This window comes from Muntiacus reevesi, chromosome 17, assembly GCF_963930625.1.
Source record: "Muntiacus reevesi chromosome 17, mMunRee1.1, whole genome shotgun sequence".
Classification (NCBI taxonomy): Eukaryota; Metazoa; Chordata; class Mammalia; order Artiodactyla; family Cervidae; genus Muntiacus; species Muntiacus reevesi.
This window is the reverse complement of record NC_089265.1, coordinates 45,932,869-45,954,307: the sequence shown is the minus strand read 5'-3', so window position 1 is coordinate 45,954,307 and position 21,439 is coordinate 45,932,869. Positions and strand designations below refer to the sequence as shown.

Below are 21,439 nucleotides of genomic sequence, written 5' to 3'. Positions count from 1 at the left end.
TTCAACAGAGAAACACGGTTCTTATTCACCCTTTAGTAGGTTCTTCATGAGAGTGCAGAGCCCATAAAATCAACAGAGATACAAGAGGATACTCAGTGTTTTAGATCTTAATTTTCCCTGGAACTTTGGGCAACCCAGTCACCAAAACAGTAAAATATAGTGGTGAAGAGCAAAGATTCTACAGCCAGCTGGGCTCTGTTTAAAACAGTTCAGCCACTTTCAGCTACTGAGCTTGGGCAAATCTCAACCTTGCTTTTTGCTTCAGTTTCCTCATCTGTAAAATAGGGAATTTATCTGTCTCATAAAACTATTGAAAATTAAATGAGTGATTATGTGTAAAGCAATTAGAACATTATCTGATATAAGGTAAACACTCCAATGATAGCAACTATTAAAATATAACATTTCTATTCTAGGAAATCATGCATGTGCTTTGTATATAGCACTCATCATTCCAAAAAGTAGGCAGCAGGTGTAATTCTAACACACAGTAGTTGAGTCTGTACAATGTGCTGGACTTTGAGTTGATGAAGACACAGCTTATGAGGAACTCCAGTCTATTTTACACGGTTATTACCATTGGATTTGTGAATACATTTAGCCCACTAATTGAACTCACTTTGACTTGCAGGAGGATGTTGACAAAGCAGTGAAGGCTGCAAGACAAGCTTTTCAGATCGGCTCTCCATGGCGTACTATGGATGCTTCAGAGAGAGGACGGCTGATAAACAAGTTGGCTGACTTAATGGAAAGAGATCGTCTGCTTCTGGCGGTGGGTATTAACTGAACTGGGCAGAATTCAAAATCTCTAGAAAGCATTCATGGTTTGGATTGGTAAGTTGTTTTGTTGTTAGTGGTCACTACATACTCTTTAAACAATAACAACAATATACTTCCTACAAACAAAGCAAAAACTTCTAGCAGCAGGTATACGAACCATACCACTGAGCTTATTCTCAGACGGTAAGTACCCGACACTCGGGTTCTAGATGATGTTAATGTCCACTCCCAAAATAGATTTTGCAGTCTAAACTTTGGCAGATTCTGAACTAAAACAAATTAAACAAATTTCGTTCCTAACTGTAGAATTTCTGAGTCTTTAACAAGGTCATCTGCAGCATGAAGATTCTAGGATTATAGACTGGCTTTCTTGAACTTACTTGACTACTGAACTCTGAGTGAAAAAAATCTCATGGAGTTTGTTAAAGGTGCCCAGAATATTTCTTTAAAATGACTCTTATTTCTCCAGTCTTAGCCCACCAAAACATTTAATAAGTGGACACTTTTTCCCTTCCTGAAATGAACTGATACACATTCACAATGGTCTTGATTAAATTATATTCTTTTTGCAGGTGAGAGAGTAATAAAGAAAAATCCATTCATGTGTTTTAAAAAATGTCATTTTTATGTATACACCTTTAAAAAAAAATTTTCAGCGGTTATATGGATTAGCACATATAATGGGTGGAGGGGGTGTTTCCTTGTTTTCTCCTTGAGAAGCCAATTTAACACAAAGTAGCAGCAACAGAAGATTTCAGAGTAAACTTTTACTACATTTAGAACCTTAACTTGCAGTAACAGGAAGGCTTTCTTTTCTAAAGCAACATTGTTAGTTATAGTTAATCAAAGTGTTATTTATATCCAATCAAAGATTCAGCATAAAATATGCAAAAGTATGGAATTAGAAGTTATACACAATATAACACTAACTGAAATGTCCTACAGGAAAAAAGCAGAATATGTTTAAATTTGGCTTCCTTAATTTATTTAATCTGTGAATTACAGAGACAGAATATTGTACAACAGATAAGGGACTGATTTAAGAGTTTATCACTTGTACATTCTTGCATCAGTAGAACATCAGGCCCCAAAGTCTTAAAAGTTCTACTTAAGAAAAGGAGGAAAAGAAGAGATAGTCATCCTAAAACCATTAGGGCACTAGACTAGAAAATGTTGAACTTTACAGCCTAACCATTCAAATAATTATGGTATTAGTGACAAAACTCAGAGTTTCACAATTCAAAATTTTGTTGAAGAAAACTTATGGATTAAAAAAAAATCTAGAGGTCACTTAAGTTTGTGTGAATTGTATGAGAATATCCACATGGAATGTAAAAATTTAAAAATGACTATTTAGGCATTATTAATGGTCACTGACAGTAAATAGATACCTGCTGTTGTATCATGCAACAAGTAAAATCTTGTTGGAACCCTGATCTGACTACAGACAAAGCACCACTCTCACAAGCTGTGCGGATATCAAATTGTGACCAGTTCCTGGAAAGTTGATTTACTAGGGGTGTTCAGAATGAGACAGAAGGGCACTAAAATTTAGAAACCAGAATCTCAATACCTTTTCTACCCAGATCTTATGTCCTTAAGCAAGTCATACTAATTGTCTTTTTAAATCTTTTTTAAAAAAGGAAGTTACATAAGATCGCTCACAGGATTTCTTCCAGTATTTTCAAAATTCCCTAGCACATGACTATTCAAAATATTCAGTTCATTTCAGTCTTTCAGTCATGTCCAACTCTTTGCAACCCCATGGACTGTAGCACACCAGGCTTCCCTGTCCATCACCAACTCCCAGAGCTTGCTCAAACTCATGTCCGTCAAGTCAGTGATGCCATCCAATCATCTCATCCTATGTCGTTCCCTTCTCCTCCTGCCCTCAATCTTTCCCAGCATCAGGGTCTTTTCCAATGAGTCAGTTCTTCACATCAGGTGGCCAAAGCATTGGAGTTTCAGCTTCAGTATCAGTCTTTCCAATGAATATCCAGGACTGATTTCTTTTAAGATTGACTTGTTTGATCTCCTCTTAGTCCAAGGGACTCTCAAGAGTCTTCTCCAACACCACAGTTCAAAAACATCAATTCTTTGGCACTCAGCTTTCTTTATAGTCCAACTCTCACATCCATACATGACTACTGGAAAAACCATAGCTTTGACTATATAGACCTTTGTTGGCAAAGTAATGTCTCTACTTTTTAAAATGCTGTCAAGGTTGGTCATAGCTTTTCTTCCAAGGAGCAAGCGTCTTTTAATTTCATGGCTACAGTCACCATCTGAATGATTTGGAGCCCAAGAAAATAAAGTCTGTCACTGTTTCCAGTTTCCCATCTGTTTGCCATGAAGTGATGAAATATTGACTATCTTTTTAATCTAAAATTTCTATGGAACTTTAGACTTGGGATGATCTCTTTTTCAGACAATGGAGGCAATGAATGGTGGAAAAATATTTTCCAATGCATATCTGATGGATTTAGGAGGCTGCATAAAAACATTACGCTACTGTGCAGGCTGGGCTGACAAGATCCAGGGCCGTACGATACCCATGGGTAAGTAACTTTAGGAAACCACCCAGAGTGAAGGTAGGGGTGAGGAGATTACTGTAGAGATGAATAATTCCAAACTCTCCCTTTTAAAGATGTCAACCAAGTAGGGGAAAATTATTTTCTTCTTGACTTTGAGACAATGCAGTTCTGAATCTGGAAGTTCTGCTAAGATTCATCATATGGATTTTAAAATTGTTTCAGCATAATCATGCAGAAGATAACACTACAGATATTTTAGAAAATATTAGAGTAAGAACATCTGCATGCCCACAATTACTGATTTAAGCAGTTGTCTCTCTAAGGAAACTTTTCAAAGCTGGCCTCTGAAATTATTTATTTGGATTTTATTCCAATGGTGACATTTATGTTCTTCCTATAATGTAATTATTTAAGCCTCTTTGTATGTTCCAGTATGAGTCAACTCTGGTCATCTGTGTGCCTGGTCTAACTCAGTATAGTTAAAGCAGGCTAATTAAACAAACTAATTCACATTGATTTGTTTCAAATAGTTTCAAAGAAAGATGAGCCTATGTTTATAGCTTAAGAATTTGTGTGAGTGAATAAGTTTGCTTTTTTAGTATTTTAATACAGTATGCACATAATGGGATAAGAATATGAAAAACATCAATTTGGAAAACACCAGGAGCTGAATTTAATTCATATAAACTTACTGACTATGAAATCAAACTATCCTCCAGGACTGGCTCTGATGTGCATTTCCATCTAATTGGAGCAGTCCTCAGGTTAGAAGTGAGCACCAGAAAGTGGAAAGGGAAGAGAAAGACCGTGGTGGGACCAAGAACTGTGGATGTTTTACAAACTTTTGTTTTACCCTTTGACAAAACGGGAGAAGCCATATAGAGTACAAATACATCTTGACAAGGGGCCTTCTTGCTATGACAGCCGGGAAACTTTTGTGGGAACGAGAACAGAACAAATCACAAAGCATAGTGCAAACTCAGGATGAGCACATCAAGGTCACATGTGGTCATTTGTTGAGGCATATGAATCAATCAGATACAGACTGAAAAGAAATATCTTCTACTTCTGGCATCTTTTTCATAGATTAAGAGAATTTGCTTTTATCATATGGTAGGCAAAAAAAAAGAGGACTTTTTAGAACAAGTCAGTGGGAAAAACTTGCCACTCATAGAAAGCTATTTTTTAATTCTACTATGCTTTAATTTTACTATTTTTTAAATTATATTAGGCACTTAAAAAATTACTGGTAGAACTTAAGAGTCATCATAAACAGAGCTCTGTTTCTTTCCTATTTTCGCACCTTTTATTTCCTTTATTATGAAAGAAAGGAAATTTTGAGGATAAGTATGAATTAGAAAGTAGTCCTCTGGGAGGATCAGAGAAAGAATAAACATTATTCAGATCTTTTCCAATTGTGCACCTAACTCAGTTTTATGGTTCCTCTTATTTCAAATTAGTATTTGAGGGCTCACCCTATTTGAGGGTTTTCATTTTGTAAATAATGAGAAATATAAACTCTTTTTAAATTATTGTCTATATCTTCCTCTCATATCAACCCCAAACCACCATTCTGTGACTGTCAAGCACATTTGTCCATAAATGTTTGTACATTTTATTTTCCAGATGGAAACTTTTTTACATATACAAGAAGTGAGCCTGTTGGTGTGTGTGGCCAAATCATTCCTGTAAGTTGTTCTCTTACATAATTTTCAGTCTCAAAAGGAATGAGTTCTAATTCTATTTCATTTGGTAATGACGTTTTCTCAGGCACAAATGAATGCTTAGATATTTGCTAAATGTAGAGCAAATATAGCCATTGTTGAACTTAGGTCTCTCTGTGACTATACCCTTTGAATATGAACTAGGTAATCTAAATCCTATCTATACTCTGGTATATCTCTTGAGTGTGTTTCCATAGTACAGTATCACCAAATCTTAGCCTTTTCCTCTAAGGCTTGTTTTAAAAAGCTGTATTGTAAACTCTGTTTAAGACCTATGATTAACATGTACATAGCAAAGCAGTCATTGTGCAAGACACCAGGCATTTTAATGAAGTATAGTATGGCCAACTGCTCTCCAACACTTCACATACCTGCACTGGGACTTCTCAGCTTGCAGAAGAGTAGTAACCAGAGTGTTCAAATTCTTGAATCAAATTTCTTAACTAAATGAAAGAAACCATGCCAGAGGCATTTGAAGCACAGTATGGAATATATTTTACCTTTAGATACAAGGCTTTGATACTCCATATTCTTCTTTGAGAAAGTACCATGTTTAAGCAGAATCATGAAGATTTCAAGTCCAACAAATAGGAGACTACCAGTGATTTTACTTTAAATGACATATTCAAAAAGGCCAAAAAAAAAAACCAGATGGTAAAATGCCTTGATGTTCTTAGATGAGGAAGTGGCAATGACTATCTTTTGCTCCAATGAGACTAAAATATACATGTACCAACATTTTGAATGAAATTGCTTGTTAGTGCAAAACTCCCAATAAACCCCATAAAATTACACAATCCTGAATAGTAATTGCTAATATTTACCATTTGTCTGTGGTGAACCAATCATTATGTTAAACATTTGGACCACTTTCTCTTTGAATTCTTAGGACAGCGTTCTGAAGTAAAGAGAATTGTTGTCAGCATGTGTAGATGATGAAATCATACATAGAGTGCATAAAACTTGTCTGAATTCATATGGCTGCTCAGTGATTAAGCTGAGATTTGAAGCAAGCTGTCAGTCTCCAGACTTTAGACTTCTGCCTTTAGCAAGCTATTTTCAGTGGAAGTAAATATTACTAAATATTATTATTGGGCAAATAGTTATAATTAAAGACCTATTAAGGAGTGAGGAATAGTTACACTTTTTAAACACAGATATTTATATTTAATATAACAGTAAGACTTGTTTTCTAAACCATGCAGTGATTTTTTTTTCCTGGTAGAAAATAAACTCAAAATAACAGCTCTTGATAAAATTTTATGACTTTCTCCTACTCTCTTCCTGTATCTAGTTTATTTGCAGTTTGTTGTTGCTGTTTTTAGCATTTATGAGTTGCTTTGAGCAATGAACTTAATTAGGATATACCAGATGATTAAACCAAAGTACAATTCTTATTTAACATCTACGGGGAGCATAAAATGTAGAAGTTAGATTAGCAAATGTGGCTTTCAGCAATACAAAGAATCTATTGTTATATATTGCTTTCTAGTGGAATTTCCCGTTGCTCATGTTCCTCTGGAAGATAGGGCCTGCCCTTAGCTGCGGAAACACAGTGGTTGTCAAACCAGCAGAGCAAACCCCTTTGACTGCTCTTCACATGGGATCTTTAATAAAAGAGGTATGTTTGCTAAATCAAAATGTGTGCAAGATCTCAGGAATCCTAACTGACAGTAGGAAGGCCTCATCTGGTGCTACTATAAACTACATTATCTGCCAACAGCGCCTATCCAGTGGGGACACATTACACGTGGCTATCGGCAAGGATTTCTGGCAGTCAACCCAAATGAACCTCTGCCCAAAGGGAGACAGGAAGTCAGACTCAAAAGCTTCATGTCAAACTGTCACCTATGAGCTCTTTTTTATTTCTTTTGCCCAACATTCACAAACGCAAATTCATGTTGAAATTGGTATGATTTTCTTCCAAATGTTGAAATGTAAGTTGGTTTATAACTGCTATTAATGACTAGGAAATTCTGCATATTTGTTTAAACTAGTCTATCTGAAGGTTGGAATCCTCTGAGCTTGCTTGTGGCATTGGGCTATATTATTTCTAAACAATTCACCCATGAGGGAATAAGTTTATATTCTCTTATCTATTACAGTTTCTTTTGCATTTACTTTCTTGCTCAAAAGCTGACAAAAGAGAACATAAAATTTATTTTCACTGACTATCCAGGTTGTTTTAATATGTTTTCTTGTAAACAAGTTCTTGTCCTTGTTCCTTCATATCTTACCAATATTTTAAAAATAAGCATTAGTTCTGAGAAATTTAAAATTTAGAAAATCTGGAACCATATCTTAAAAATATTCTTCACTTCAAATTAAAAGTAGGCAAAAGAAATGTCAAAGTGAGAACTTTTGATGCAAATAACATGAAATTTTAATGTGCCATTTCATTTGCCACACTTTATACTTGATAATTCTAAAACTGGGATTGGAATCAATTTGTGATGCTTGATCACGAATGCAGTGACCATTTTTAACCTAACACTTTTTTCTGATTAAATAATGTGGATAGGAATTTGCAAGCCAATTAGTATGCCCTGACAATGAACAGGTAGAAGCTAAAAATATTAACATCCCTTGGCTTCTTATTTTTGCTGAATGGATAATAAAAGACATTGTTTTCCTTCCATGTGAGTAATTTACCAAACACTTTCACACATACTATCTTGAGTTAGTATGAAATTTGAGACAGCCATCATTGAAGAAAAGAACCATGAAAGTCAAACGTGGACTTTAATGCAACCCTTGAGGTTAAGTGAGCTAAGCAGTGAAATAATAATAATAATAAATGATAAAACCACTTAGATAAATGTTTCCTTGTAGAGTAACTCCTAAGATTAGCATCAACAGGGAGCTTTGGCTCCATACTCTTCCTGTTTTTTCTGTAGAATTAAATGATCAACTCTGTTCTAACTATTTTATTTGTCTTTTAGGCTGGGTTTCCTCCTGGAGTAGTGAATATTGTCCCTGGTTATGGGCCTACTGCAGGGGCAGCCATTTCTTCTCACATGGATGTAGACAAAGTGGCCTTCACAGGATCGACAGAGGTAACATCGTTTACTCAGGCCTGTAGTGAAGCAGTCAGAAGCGTGTTTTATGTTACTGCCTTTAAGCCGACGTTTCCTTAAAACAAAAGTTCTTTTAATGATTTGTTCCTTATTCTAGCCTTCAAATGTGTTTATAGAACATAAGCAGATGTCATTGAGATGAAACGGAACACCTATTACCAGTGTGGGAGGATTGGAGTAAACTGTTTTCAGTATGTTATTACTTTGTGTGACGAGAAATATGACTGATCAGAACTTGGCATATGATTTGTAAGGTTTATGATAGAAGATATAAGTTAGGCCACAGTGATGTGTATGAATGAATTGTAACTTTAACCTGTAGATTAGGAAGATCAAAGAGCAGAGCCTCACCCTTAGCTCCTTATTTGGCGCTCTCCCGTGAACATTCCGAAAAGAAGCCAGCAGCTTAGCTTCCTGGATCCTAACTTCTGCTTCACTGGCTCCAGCGTGGCTATCCAGAAGGTGAAAGAACAGGATCCCAGCCATAGGCACTTCAGAGGAGAGGAGAGCTGGTAAATGCTCTCTAAATGCTCTGGGTGTTGAAAATGTATACTTTTTAAAACTTTGTGGAGAGAGAAACAGGAATAACATTCCAGATAGTAAGGGAAAGCTAATTTGATTATTTTATACTCTTGATTAGCCACTCCAATATAAAAAAAAAAAGTTTACATAGAGAACTAAAGTAATATAAAATAAAATTTTATTTTTCTTGATCCTTTTTAAGCTAGATAATTATATACCTTTTCTTGTTGTTTAGAGTAGAAAAAGATGACATTCTACAAATTCCTAACTGAGATAGGAGAAAACCAATTCTTCATTCAGGAGTCTGGGGATAAAATAATTGAGAATGTTTGAGATAGAGCAATAAATTGAAAAATGATGAAACCAAGGTTGAAATCATAGCAGAGGAGGTAAAGCTTGAAATTTCAAATTCCTCAGCCTAGTATTGTAGACCATCCTCACCAGGGCCCATGCACTGCTTATGGTCCAGGTCTGGTCCACACACCTCTCTAGCAAATCTGAGTCAGAGGCTACTATTCCCAGATGCCATCTCCACAGCACTGCCTGTTTGTCTTAGCTCATCCCTGAGACTCTATAGCACTTTGGGGGCACTTTATCTGCCCCTCTCCCTCAAAACTTTGATATTAGAAGACTAAGAAACATCTGTGTTCAAATGCTAAGTCTATCCCTCCTAGCAGTGTATCTTCCAAAAGTTAAGTATCCTTGCTAAAGTTGAGTTTCTTTATATGTAAAATGGGAATGATAATATCTACCTTATTGAATTGTACCAAATAAAACTGAAGAGGCTAATGAGTAGCAAAGCATTTAGCATCCTACCAACTATCCTCTAAATGGCATGGTTACCATGTGTCCTATAGTCATCTCCATTCTCTTGTTCCTTCCCTTACTCTTTAATTTTTCACACTAGTTCAGGTGTGAGGGGAGAGGTCCCCTCTCCACATAATATTTCATCATCACTGCCCCATCATTTTCTGATTGTTCCTTGTATTTTTTCCTTCCCGTAAGTTTTTGTTCATGTGTGGCCACACCACAGGCCACCTGGACTTTCTCTGTAGTCCCAGGAGCATCCTAAATTTAAAAGCTTTCCATCTGTGCTCCCATTGTCCGTGATATATAATTGTGACAGCACTTGCTCCTTGCTTTGTTATATATCTCTCTCCACTTTGTTGACTCTCCTCAAAGACTATCTTATCCATTCTTATCTCCAGAAACCAGTATAGTAACTACTTCTGATTGAGTATTAAAGAATTAAGTGTGACTTCCCACTCCAGTACTCTTGCCTGGAAAATCCCATGGACGGAGGAGCCAGGTAGGCTGCAGTCCATGGGGTCGCTAAGAGTCGGACTGAGCCACCTCACTTTCACTTTTCACTTTCATGCATTGGAGAAGGAAATGGCAACCCACTTCAGTGTTCTTGCCTGGAGAATCCCAGGGACAGGGGAGCCTGGTGGGCTGCCGTCTATGGGGTCACATAGAGTTGGACACGACTGAAGTGACTTAGCAGTAGCAAGATGACTTTAGAAGTCACACAGAAAAATCAGTCTTTCTAGGTCATCCTCTTTTAGCTTCAAGTTTGTGGCTTACCAGGTAGAAGTGAACTTGCCAAATGCCATGAAAGAGGCAAACCATGGATTTTATATTTTTGCAGTTCATTATAGCAGCTACGCTCATTATAAAAATGTTTCTGGCAAGGTTAGAATTTTAATGTCCCATTAGATTCGTTTATGACAGTAATCAACCCACACTGTATGAGATGTGCTAAGTTAGAACATTTTTATGAGCATTCGCTACTTCTGCCCCACAAAGCCAACACCGCAATATCATGGAACATACCTTTTACTATAGTCTTAATAGTGCTTCCCTTCTCTTTATTGCAGTGATAACCTTTTCTTTGAGAAAAAAAAAATTATGAAGTTTTACTTTTTTTCCAAATAAGGAAACAAAACTATGGGGCAAAGACTGATTCTTCCTTATTTTGACTTTACCTAGACCTTTGACTGCAGTCTATAGGGTCGCAAAGAGTCAGACATGACTGAGCAACTGAACTGAACTGAACTGAACTTGGGAAAACTTAAGCAAACCTTTTATCTGCAAATTACATAAACAAAAGTATAAACTTTCTTTCTCACTCATACTTCTAACAATTCTTCATGCTAGTTTTTTTGACACCTGTAGCTTTTAGAAAAATACCTCTGATTTTACTCCCTTCCCCAAGACAAAAACTGTCTACTTTAATAAAGTATCTCCAGCAAATCTTTTTAAGCCAATTAAAAAAAAAAACAGAAGATAAAAAAAATGCAGAAATAATTTGGAGAATTCAAAGGAAAAAAGACAAAGAATATTTTTTAAGAAATACAAAATTCTTAATCACCTCAAATGAAAATTCAGTCTTTGAAACTGGCCATGCGAAGTATTAATATGTTGTGGAAGCAAAATAGGATGTAATAGAAATTTCAAACAGGGTTTCCCCATTGCCAGTCTACTTTTAGTTTATTTTTATTATTTTAATTAACTTACATTTATAGGTTTAATTTTGTGCATGTAAATTTTACATAAGATGAAAATATTAACAGATTAATTAATGCTTTACTCTGTAATGCACAGAGGAGTCAGTTCAGTAGTCACTTGAAATTTAAACACACACTCAGCAATGTCTACCTATCATTTATTTAGTCAGGATAGAAACTTGTTATTAAAATTGATGCATTGAAAAAGAAAAGTAATCCAGAGAATAAAAGAGCCAAGATAAAATGAATCATCTTGTAAAAAAGAAAAGCAAAGATCATTTTAGTGTACTAAGACTTCAACAAGAAATAATAAAGAGGAAATAGTTGTAAAACAGACCAGGTTTCAGAAACAAAAAAAAAAAAACATAAACAACTACAGAAAATAATCTTGATGGGAAGTGATCTGCAGAGGAAAAAGAAAGAAAACTCTTTCCCTGAAGATAGGCCACTAACATTAAAGAAGAAACAAGTACAAGATTCCAGCTAACTAAAGCAGTAGCACAGAGTACAGATCCAATTTCTTTCTCCAAGTCCCAATATTCAAGGTATGGAGGATAGTGGGAGAAAGAGGGAGTGAGGGAGAACAGTTCCTGCCACCAGAGAGGTGACATCTCTTTGGGGAAACTGATGTGTATACAAATGATGCAATCCACGGGAAACTCTGAAAGAGTTCCTTTGAGGGAATTTACTGGGGATCAGAGAAAGAAAGGGTCACGTTCACCTTGAGTCATCATTGAATGCTAAAGAGGAGCTAAGATACAAGCTGGACCCTAAGGAACGATAGGATTGGAGGCAGCCCAAGTTGGGGTGAGCATATACTGAGAAGCAGAGATTCGGGGGTGGTAAATATGCCACTTTGTTTGGATAATGGAGAGTTTTCTGTATTTCAACAGAGGGATGAAAAGTCAAAATAGATTAAGTCATGGTTGGGTCATGATATAGCAGATTGAACAGAAGAAAGATGAAGCTCTGGTTAAAATGAAAAATAACCTCCTGTTGTGCCATGTACAGCAAGACCGTGTACATCAAATCAGCTATTACATTCAATATATCTGTTTTCATGATATATCATATGTTTATGCTTGGATGGAAGAGCCTTTGGTAGCGGAAGCTGCCAAATCTGAAAAAATGCCATTTCTCCCATTTCTCCCACAAACATCATATAAATTTAAATTGCTAAATAAACTTGCCTTGATGGGAGCAGATTAAGCCTCCTCCTTTGTAATGCTCCATTTCAGGTTGGCAAACTGATCAAAGAAGCTGCTGGGAAAAGTAATCTGAAAAGGGTGTCCCTGGAACTCGGTGGAAAGAGCCCTTGCATTGTGTTTGCTGACGCCGACTGTGAGTAAACGCCACTCTGCTCACTTACCCTTCCTCCTTTTTGGCCGGGCAGTACCATACAGTAAACGGTTTGCTTCTAATGTCAAAGTGTAAGGCATTACAGAGTCCAAAATCACTCTCAAAAATCTGTTAAACTGTCCTAAAGTTATAAAGCCTAGATAAATCCAACACAGACACGATTTATTCCTAACTTGGAATAGATTGCTGTTTGCTTGGGCTTCCCTCAGAGCTCAGTTGGTGTTTTCTCAGCTGAACTCTAGAGAAACTGTTATGCATTTAGGAGTCATAAAGTTTATTCTTAATTTCATACCATAAATATTAGCATCACCTTAAGTATGGTAAGATACCCTTAGATGTGTTGCACTAGACCAGCTGGAGAAACAGCAAGCTGTGCATTTGTCATGTCCCTTCTGTCTGGATCACACGTTCATTGAATGAAATGGCCAGAGGAAAGGACACCAACTATTTAAATAATTTCATTTTTTCTCTAGCAGGTGTAATTGAATTTACATATACTAAATCTCTAATTATGATGGGACTCCATTATATCCTAAGTCCATCCTGATCATATTATCAAGTAGAATGCCACAATTACTTCCTAACTGGGAGTTAGCAGAAAATGATCAAACATTCCTCTGTATCTTTAAGAGCTGCATTATTGGTTTGAGGCAATAAACTTTTTATTTTTTTAGAGCACACTACCTTATTATACATTCTACAGACATGACCTGATTTCTCATTTTACCAAACCTTCATGTAAAATGCTTTCACTACAACTTAAGCACATGTGGTTAGTTCACAAAATAAAGATGTTACGCTTAGTCACTCAGTTGTGTCCAACTCTTTGTAACCCCATGGACTGTAGCCCGCCAGACTCCTCTGTCCATCAGAGTTCTCCAGGCAAGAATACTGGAATGGGTTGCCATGCCCTCCTCCAGAGGATCTTCCTAAGTCAGGGATCAAACCCAGGTCTCCTGAAATGCAGGCAGACTCTTTACCATCTGAACCACCAGGAAAGCCCAAAATAAAGATAACAATATCCAGTTGCTATAATGTTAAAGCGTCTGCATTCATAAAATTAAAATGCAAAGAAAACTTTCTTCTGGCTGTTTAGGATCTACTAATGAAACAAACTATTTCCTCTTTTTAAGACCCATGTAACCATTTCAAATAAACAGATAAGAGTTTATAGGCATATGTGAAATAACATGGCACACTTTAGATAAATTTGGAAAAATTTTCATAGAATAGGGTTGTAAGGTGGGTGAGCAATTCTGAATATTAGTTGTTTGGGGTTTTGAGGGGTTATGATTTTTCTTAGAAATACCACTTTTTCTATTGATCAGAGTATATAAGAATGTTTTTACATTCTTACTTAACATAGTGGATACTTTATATTTTCTTTGTCATTAGTTAAAACCTGAAACCTGAAAGAAATATTCAGACATTTAATTATAAATGGAAATACTTATAAAAGTCACTTGAAGTAAGATTTAGTCATAGGATACTTTCCAAATTTTGGAATTATTCATATTAAAGTTGTGCTGATAACCATTATATTTCAGAATTTACTATTTTACTATCATTTGATTAGCAAATAAAGGATCAGAAAGGCTCATTTGTCACCTGACTGGTAAGAGGTAGAATATATTGAATCTATGTTTGATTACGTGACTCATGATTTTTTAATACCACCATATCACCTCTAAGAAAGATATATAAAAAATATATTATTTTTAGAAAATGTCTTTTAACATGAATGTCTTCTCTGCAGTGGATAATGCTGTCGAATTTGCACACCAAGGAGTATTCTATCACCAGGGCCAGTGTTGTATAGCTGCATCCCGTCTCTTTGTAGAAGAATCAATTTACGATGAGTTTGTTCGAAGGAGTGTTGAGCGAGCGAAAAAGTATGTTCTTGGAAATCCTCTGACCCCAGGAGTCAGTCAAGGCCCTCAGGTGAGTGTAAAATAGTTGGAATAACGTTCACAGGGCATAAGAGTAAAGTATCTTCTCTAGGTCTGGTTTTAATTGAATATCATTATTTCCCATCCACATATATTCCTTGGTGATGATATTGAATCGGTTTAGTGAATAAAAAAATAATGAGTTGAACTCCCAATGGTAAAGAAAGTATCTTGATTTTGTGTTGCTGTTTTCACATCCAGAAACAGTTAAAGAGATGTTGGAAATTAAAGACATGAGGAAAAGTAACAAATGATATAAATTTGTTTTTCTCAATCTGTACACCTCTGAAGTCCTATATACAGTTCCTATCCATTTGGAAGTTCTTATACCATCCTATCGCTTATTTCGTCCTCAGCATCCATCCTTTTTTTCAGCTTCCATCCCACTGATATAGGCAGCTGGCATGACTAAATTCTTTACAAATTCTTTAGTCACTCTGACCTTCTAAAAATAGTATGAGTGTCCTAAAATATCCTGAGTTTCTGACTTTGTACCAAACTTCCCATTTTAGTTATTAAAGCCCAGTTATTCCTGAGGGCCCCCATTTTCTTCTGTTGGCTTAGAACCACTGTCAGTGAGAGCGTCTCTCTTGTCTAAAGCTCTCCTTTCCCTCTCCCTTACACAGTTCTTTGTCCTTTGTCTGTTTTCAAGTTCCTGGACCTTAGGTGCTAAACTTACTCCTGCTCTTTGAGGTCTTGATCCAGAGCAGAGGTTTTACATGATCTCATAGAGTTTACAGTGTAGAAAGCTAAGAGGCTGTCTTATATTTTCCACCTCATGCCAAGATATCCAACTAGGAAAATTTTAGGACTTTGGCAATACCAAATATTGAAACCTAAAGGCCCTAAAATAACTGGTAAAAAGGATGTATACATTTTGTTAAGTCTAAGCCTGTTATATTTTATATTTATCTTTGTGTTTACTGAGTACATAGAAGTAGTTGCTAATTTTGATCATATTTGGTAACTTTTCAAATGGATGCCAAGACATATAGTAAATTCAATTTTGACTTGGTCTCCTATTCTAAGAAAGGATGAGACTCTAAGGTTTTACCTGTATTATTTTTTTCTCTAAATATCTGTCTATCTACGGAAAAGTAAAGCACATTTCCCATTTGAGACAAATATATCAAATAGACATAGATAAATAAATAGATGATAGATATAGATGGATAGGTAGGTAGATAGAAATATATATATGTGAAGAAAAAAGGAAAGAAGAAGAGAGACTGAGGGAAGAGAAGATAACTTAATATTCAATGTTGTTGGGCAATACTTCTCCCCATCAGGGGATCTGCAAGATTCAACCAGAGGCTCAAAAATTGAGCTAGAACACTTCATTATTCCTAAGAGAAGGAAGTTAAAATAGACTTGCAGTCAATTTCCATCCATAGGGTTCTTAAGTGAATAATCTAGTAATCTAACTGCTTAACATAATAATTTAATATATAATAATTATATAATAATTATAAGTGAAAAGATTTTTGTAACAGATTGTATTGAATAAGTAGAAAAAGTAGATATGTTGGGACTTCTCGAGAAGGAAAAGACTAAAAAGTCCATGAGATGTCTTTACCTTTTAAAATACTCTCTACTGTTATAAGAAAGAGCTTATGGAGACGCTCATTTATAAGCTTTAATGTGTGTTGTAACTTATAATATAAAATTATGTATATATATGGATATTATAACTTCTTTTTCAAGTGAAAATACTGATTATTTCCAAATCCTTAAGGAAATGCACATTCTGGTCTTTGAAATCAAATTGGAAAAGGGCTTTACCAAGAAAGAATTTGTTATATATATATATACATAGCACTTAATCTAATTGGATATAGGAGTTGGATTGTGTGCATTGAGAACTTCATGAAGCCCTTTCCTGGGATTTAGAAGACACGGAAGACTGTAGTGTCAAAGAGAAAGATAAAGAACAACATTTTTAAGTAGTGAGTAGAGACAAGGTAAATTGGCGAGAGGTTTTCACCTTAACTCCTGGATCTCTAGTGTTTTCCTTTTAAAACTTAACTCCAGCCACATCTGAGACAAGGCAGTCTTCACCAGTGATTTGGAGTCCCCTCCTTCCCCCAGCACCAAGTAGGAACTGAGGTAGGCCCAATTCCAGTGCATGGAGTAGAGGTATGTGCTCCTGATGTTCCCAGTTAGATATCTGGTGTCATTCTTTTCTTTATAAAAATATAGTTTAATAACGTATTTAAGTTCTGTAGTTCTTAAAATATATTTAGATGTGGTCCATTTAACAAAGCAGGTTGGCAACAATCAGGACAGGTCAGAAATTAGAACCAGACCTATTGACTGCCCTGGAGGGACCTGAAGTGGGTGAGATAACTAGGCTGTGGTCAGCATGGACCTGGCCACAGAGGATGGTCAGGAGAAGAATCTCATCCAGAGGTCTAAAGATCTAAAAGTCTTCCTGAAGTCACAAAACATCTGCTTTATAACTGCCATGTCTAATGAAAGCCAGTATCAAAGTTTTCTTTTTCTTCTTCTGTCTTTTAATTTCAGTTAGGATTACAGTTTCCAGGTAAGAGTGGTTGATGATTAACAGACATTTCTTCCCATGTAAGTAAATGACAGCTGTATGAAAAAGCATGGGCTTCCCAGGTGGCTCAAGGTAAAGAATCTGCCTGCCAATGCAGGAGACACAAGGGATGCGTGTTCAATCCCTGGGTCAGGAAGATCCCCTGGAGGAGGAAATGGCAACCCACTCCAGTATTCTTGCCTGGGAAAATCCCATGGACAGGGGAGACTGTTGGGGAATGTTCCGTAGGGTCGCAAAGAGTAGGACATGACTTAGTGCCTAGGCACACACACACACATGAAAAGGTATACACGTTTGCAGTGTCAATATACTTCTCTTGTATAACTGTAAAACAAATACTAAATACAGACATTTATCTTCAAGGTTTCTTTCCAGAAAAATCATGAGAATTAAACATGCCCAACAATGATTATTAACTTAATGCCCAACAATGTTATTAACTTAATAACAATATCTGAGCATTTTGAAACCCTTATTTACAGGCTGGGCTAAGTATTATCTTTATAAGTTGCCACTGTTTTCTAACTTTTCATGTGATATTTTTCCAATAGATTGATAAAGAACAATATGAAAAAATACTTGACCTCATTGAAAGCGGGAAGAAGGAAGGGGCCAAGCTGGAATGTGGCGGAGGCCCGTGGGGGAATAAAGGCTACTTTATCCAACCCACAGTTTTCTCTGATGTTACTGATGAGATGCGCATTGCCAAAGAGGAGGTAAATGGTTTCATTCTGTTCTGTTCTCTTTTTTGCCATATTTTGTCTGCGTGGATATAAACAAAGTATTCCTTTAACATTCTCAGCTCTTTGAACACCTTCCTCAATAAATGTTATTCTTCATTTCTAATATTGATAAATGATTATTTTTTATTAAGACTAAAAATAGTCAGGAATTCATTGGTCAGGCCACGAATTTCCAAATGACCACAGATAAGGATGGTTAACAGTTGCTAGGTGCTTCCTTCACAAACTTAAATGGAAAATACAATTCCACATTCATTGATTGTTTGCTTTTTCTCCTTTGGAAATAATATATTTGAAAATAATTGGAAAAGAATAAAGTGATATGCAATTTTTAAAATTTAAACTCCTTATTCTGAGATAATTGTAGATCCAGTTGTCATTGTGAGAAATATTAATACAGAAAGATCCCATGTACTCTTTACTTGGTTTCCTTCAATAGGTAACATCTTATTTTTTTTGGGGGGGGGAACATCTTATAAAACTATAATATCACAAAGAGTATGTTAACATTGATACAGTCAAGACACAGAACATTTCATCATCACATGAATTTCTCATGTTTCCCTTTCATAACCAGATCTATATCCTCCTAGGCCACCCGATCCTCAATCCTCGGCTTTCTCTTCACCACTAATATCTTCTTTATTTCTATAATTTTGTCATTTCAAGAATGTGACTTAAGTGAATTCATATATCATGCAACCTTTTCGGATTGACTTTTTTCACCCATCATAATTTTCTATAGATTTATCTAGGTTGTTGCATGTAAGGATAATTTGTTCCCATTTATAGGTGAGTATTTCATAGTATGGCTACACCATATTTGTTTAACCATTCACTCATTGAAGAACTTTGGGCTGTTTCCAGTTTGAGACTACTTTAAATAATGCTGTTATAAATATCAGTATACAGGCTTTTGTGTAAATGTAAGTTTTCACTTCTCTGGGGTAAATGCCCAGAAATATAATTCCTGGGTCATATGCTAGATGCAACTTTTTAAGAAACTGCTAATCTTCCAAAGTGGCTGAACAATTTCATATTCCCATTAGCAGTATATGAATGATTCCAATTTCTCTGCATCCTTGCTAACGTTTGGTGTTGTGACTATTTTTTATTTTAGCCATTCTGATAGGTGTGATGGCTCATTGAGGTTTAAATTTACATTTCCTTAGTGACTGGTAGGGAGAAGGAAATGGCAACCCACTCCAGTATTCTTGCCTGGAGAATCCTGTGGACAGAAGAGCCTGGAGGGCTGCTGTCCATAGGGTCTTACAGAGTCAGACACGACTGAAGCGACTTAGCATGCATGCGTGCATTGGAGAAGGAAATGGCAACCCACTCCAGTATTCTTGCCTGGAGAGTCCCAGGGACAGAGGAGCCTGGTGGGCTGCCACCTATGGGGTCACACAGAGTCGGACACGACTAAAGTGACTTAGCAGCAGCAGCAGCAGCAGTGGCTAGTAATTTTGAACATCTTTACCTGGGATTATTTGCCATCTGATATCTTCCTTGATAAAATGTCTGATTTCTTTTGTCCATGTGCTAATTGGAGTGTTTGCTTTTTACTGTTGAGTTTTGAGAGTTCCTTATACATTCTAGACACTTACTGTTTTTTAGCTGTGTGGTTTGCAAATATTTTCTCCCAGGATATAGCTTGTCTTTTCATCTTCTTACCAGGGTCTTTCTCAGACCAAAGTTTTTAATTTTAAGGAAATCCAATTTATTCATTTTTCTTTTCATGAGGTGTCAACTCTTATGAGCTACTCTTTATTTACTCATAGATCCAAAAAACTTTTTCTGTGTAATTTTTTTATTGTTTCTAAAAGCGTTATAGTCTATGTTTTACACATAAGTCTGTGATCCATTTTAGGTTAATTTTTATACAAGGTGTGAGATTTAAGTAAAGGTTGTCTGTTTTTGTCTACATGTTCAATCATTCCAGCATCATTTGTTGAAAAGGCAGTTTTTCTTCCACTTCATTACTTTTGCAACTGTCAGCATTTCAGTTGTGTGTATTTGTGTGTATCAATTTCTGGGTTCTCTACCCTTCAATTCATCTAGGTGTCTATTTCTCCACCTGTACTCCTTTTTAAAATGTAATTATTTTTACTGAAGTATAGCTGATTTATAATGTGTTAGTTTCAGGTACACAGAAAAGTGGTTCAGTGATTCTTTTCAGTGATAGACTATTACAAGATATTGAATATATTCTCTTGATTTTTGTAGCTGTATAAGTCTTGAAATTGGAAAGATGGCATTCTCTCACTTTATTCTTCTGCTTCAAAATTGTTTTAGCTAAGCTAATTCTTTTGCTCTTCCATATAAATTTTAGAATAAGCTGTTCATATGCATTTTAAAATCTTGCTGGAATTTTGAGAGGAGTTGTGTTAAACATATCAGTCTGTTTGTTAGAGAATTAATATCTTTATTGTGTTAAATCTTCCAGTTATTGAACATAGTAGGTCTCCATTTATGTATATCTTCTTTTATTTATTTCACTAGCACTTTGTAGTTTTCAGTATACAAGTCCCATAAATGTTTTATTGGACTTATACCTAAGTTTTTTTTGAGTAAATGGTTATTTCTGATTTCAATATGCACATGTTCATTGCCAGTATGTATTAATAGAAGTGTACTTGAGTTTTGTATATTTTATTGTATCCTATAACATCACTGAACAAAGATATTTTAGAAGGTTTTTGGAGATTCTTTGGTAATTTATATGTACACGATTATGTCATCTACAAATGGGGACAATTTTATTCATTTCTAATCTGTATGCCTTTTTATTTCTTTTTCTTGCCTTTTTCACTTGCTATAATTCCAGCACTGTTAAATAAAATCAGTAAACATGGGTGTCTTTTTGCTCTCTATCTTAGGAGGAAAGTCTTCATTCTTTACCATTGAATATGATATTACCTGTACTATTTTCTTAAATGCCTTTGATCAGGTTCAGAAAAGCCTTTTTATTTTTAATTTGTTGAGGGGAAAAGGAGGTTGGATTTTATCAAATGATTTTCCTGCATCAACTGAGATGATTACGCGGTATTTTTCCTCATTCTATTAATATGATATATACTGATTGATTTTTGAATGCTGAATCAGCCTTGCATCTCTAGAACGATCCTCACTTGGTGATGGTATATAATTCTTTGTAGGTATTGGTGAACACTAATTGCTAATATTTTTTAGGAATATTTGCTGTAGCTTATAATGGTCTGTGGTTTGAGGGATATTGGTTGTACTTTTATTATTTTTATTGATAACAAAATAACATTTAGTGATTTTTACTATGTGCTAAGTGCCTTATAGTCAATGTAAAACATAAGTATATTTACATGACATACTAAATATAATAAATATAAATATTTTATTCATATATTTTTAGACATATTTATAAGCATTATATACAAATATTTAGTTGTAATCTATTACTTTGACTTATTTCATTCATTTCTTTTTGTGTAGATATTTGGACCTGTGCAGCAAATCATGAAATTTAAGTCTTTAGATGATGTAATCAAGAGAGCAAACAATACTTTCTATGGGTTATCAGCAGGAATTTTTACCAACGATATTGATAAAGCCATCACAGTCTCCTCTGCTTTGCAGTCTGGGACCGTGTGGTAAGTCAAACCTATGTAATGTCACCTTTTCAATGCTAACCACATTAGCAGGCTACTC

General features: G+C 35.6%; 1 protein-coding gene across 1 annotated transcript in view; it reads left to right on the top strand.

Annotated features, from left to right (window-relative positions):
* The window catches only part of ALDH1A1 (aldehyde dehydrogenase 1 family member A1), a 50,261-nt gene that overhangs the window by 22,708 nt on the left and 6,114 nt on the right, over positions 1-21,439 (top strand). Inside the window, exons 3-11 of the mRNA XM_065908211.1 lie at positions 632-772; positions 3,209-3,338; positions 4,941-5,002; positions 6,531-6,659; positions 7,981-8,094; positions 12,383-12,485; positions 14,260-14,444; positions 17,564-17,728; positions 21,224-21,381. Of these exons, the coding sequence (XP_065764283.1) occupies positions 632-772; positions 3,209-3,338; positions 4,941-5,002; positions 6,531-6,659; positions 7,981-8,094; positions 12,383-12,485; positions 14,260-14,444; positions 17,564-17,728; positions 21,224-21,381 (1,187 nt within the window). The remainder of the gene's footprint in view (positions 1-631; positions 773-3,208; positions 3,339-4,940; positions 5,003-6,530; positions 6,660-7,980; positions 8,095-12,382; positions 12,486-14,259; positions 14,445-17,563; positions 17,729-21,223; positions 21,382-21,439) is intronic.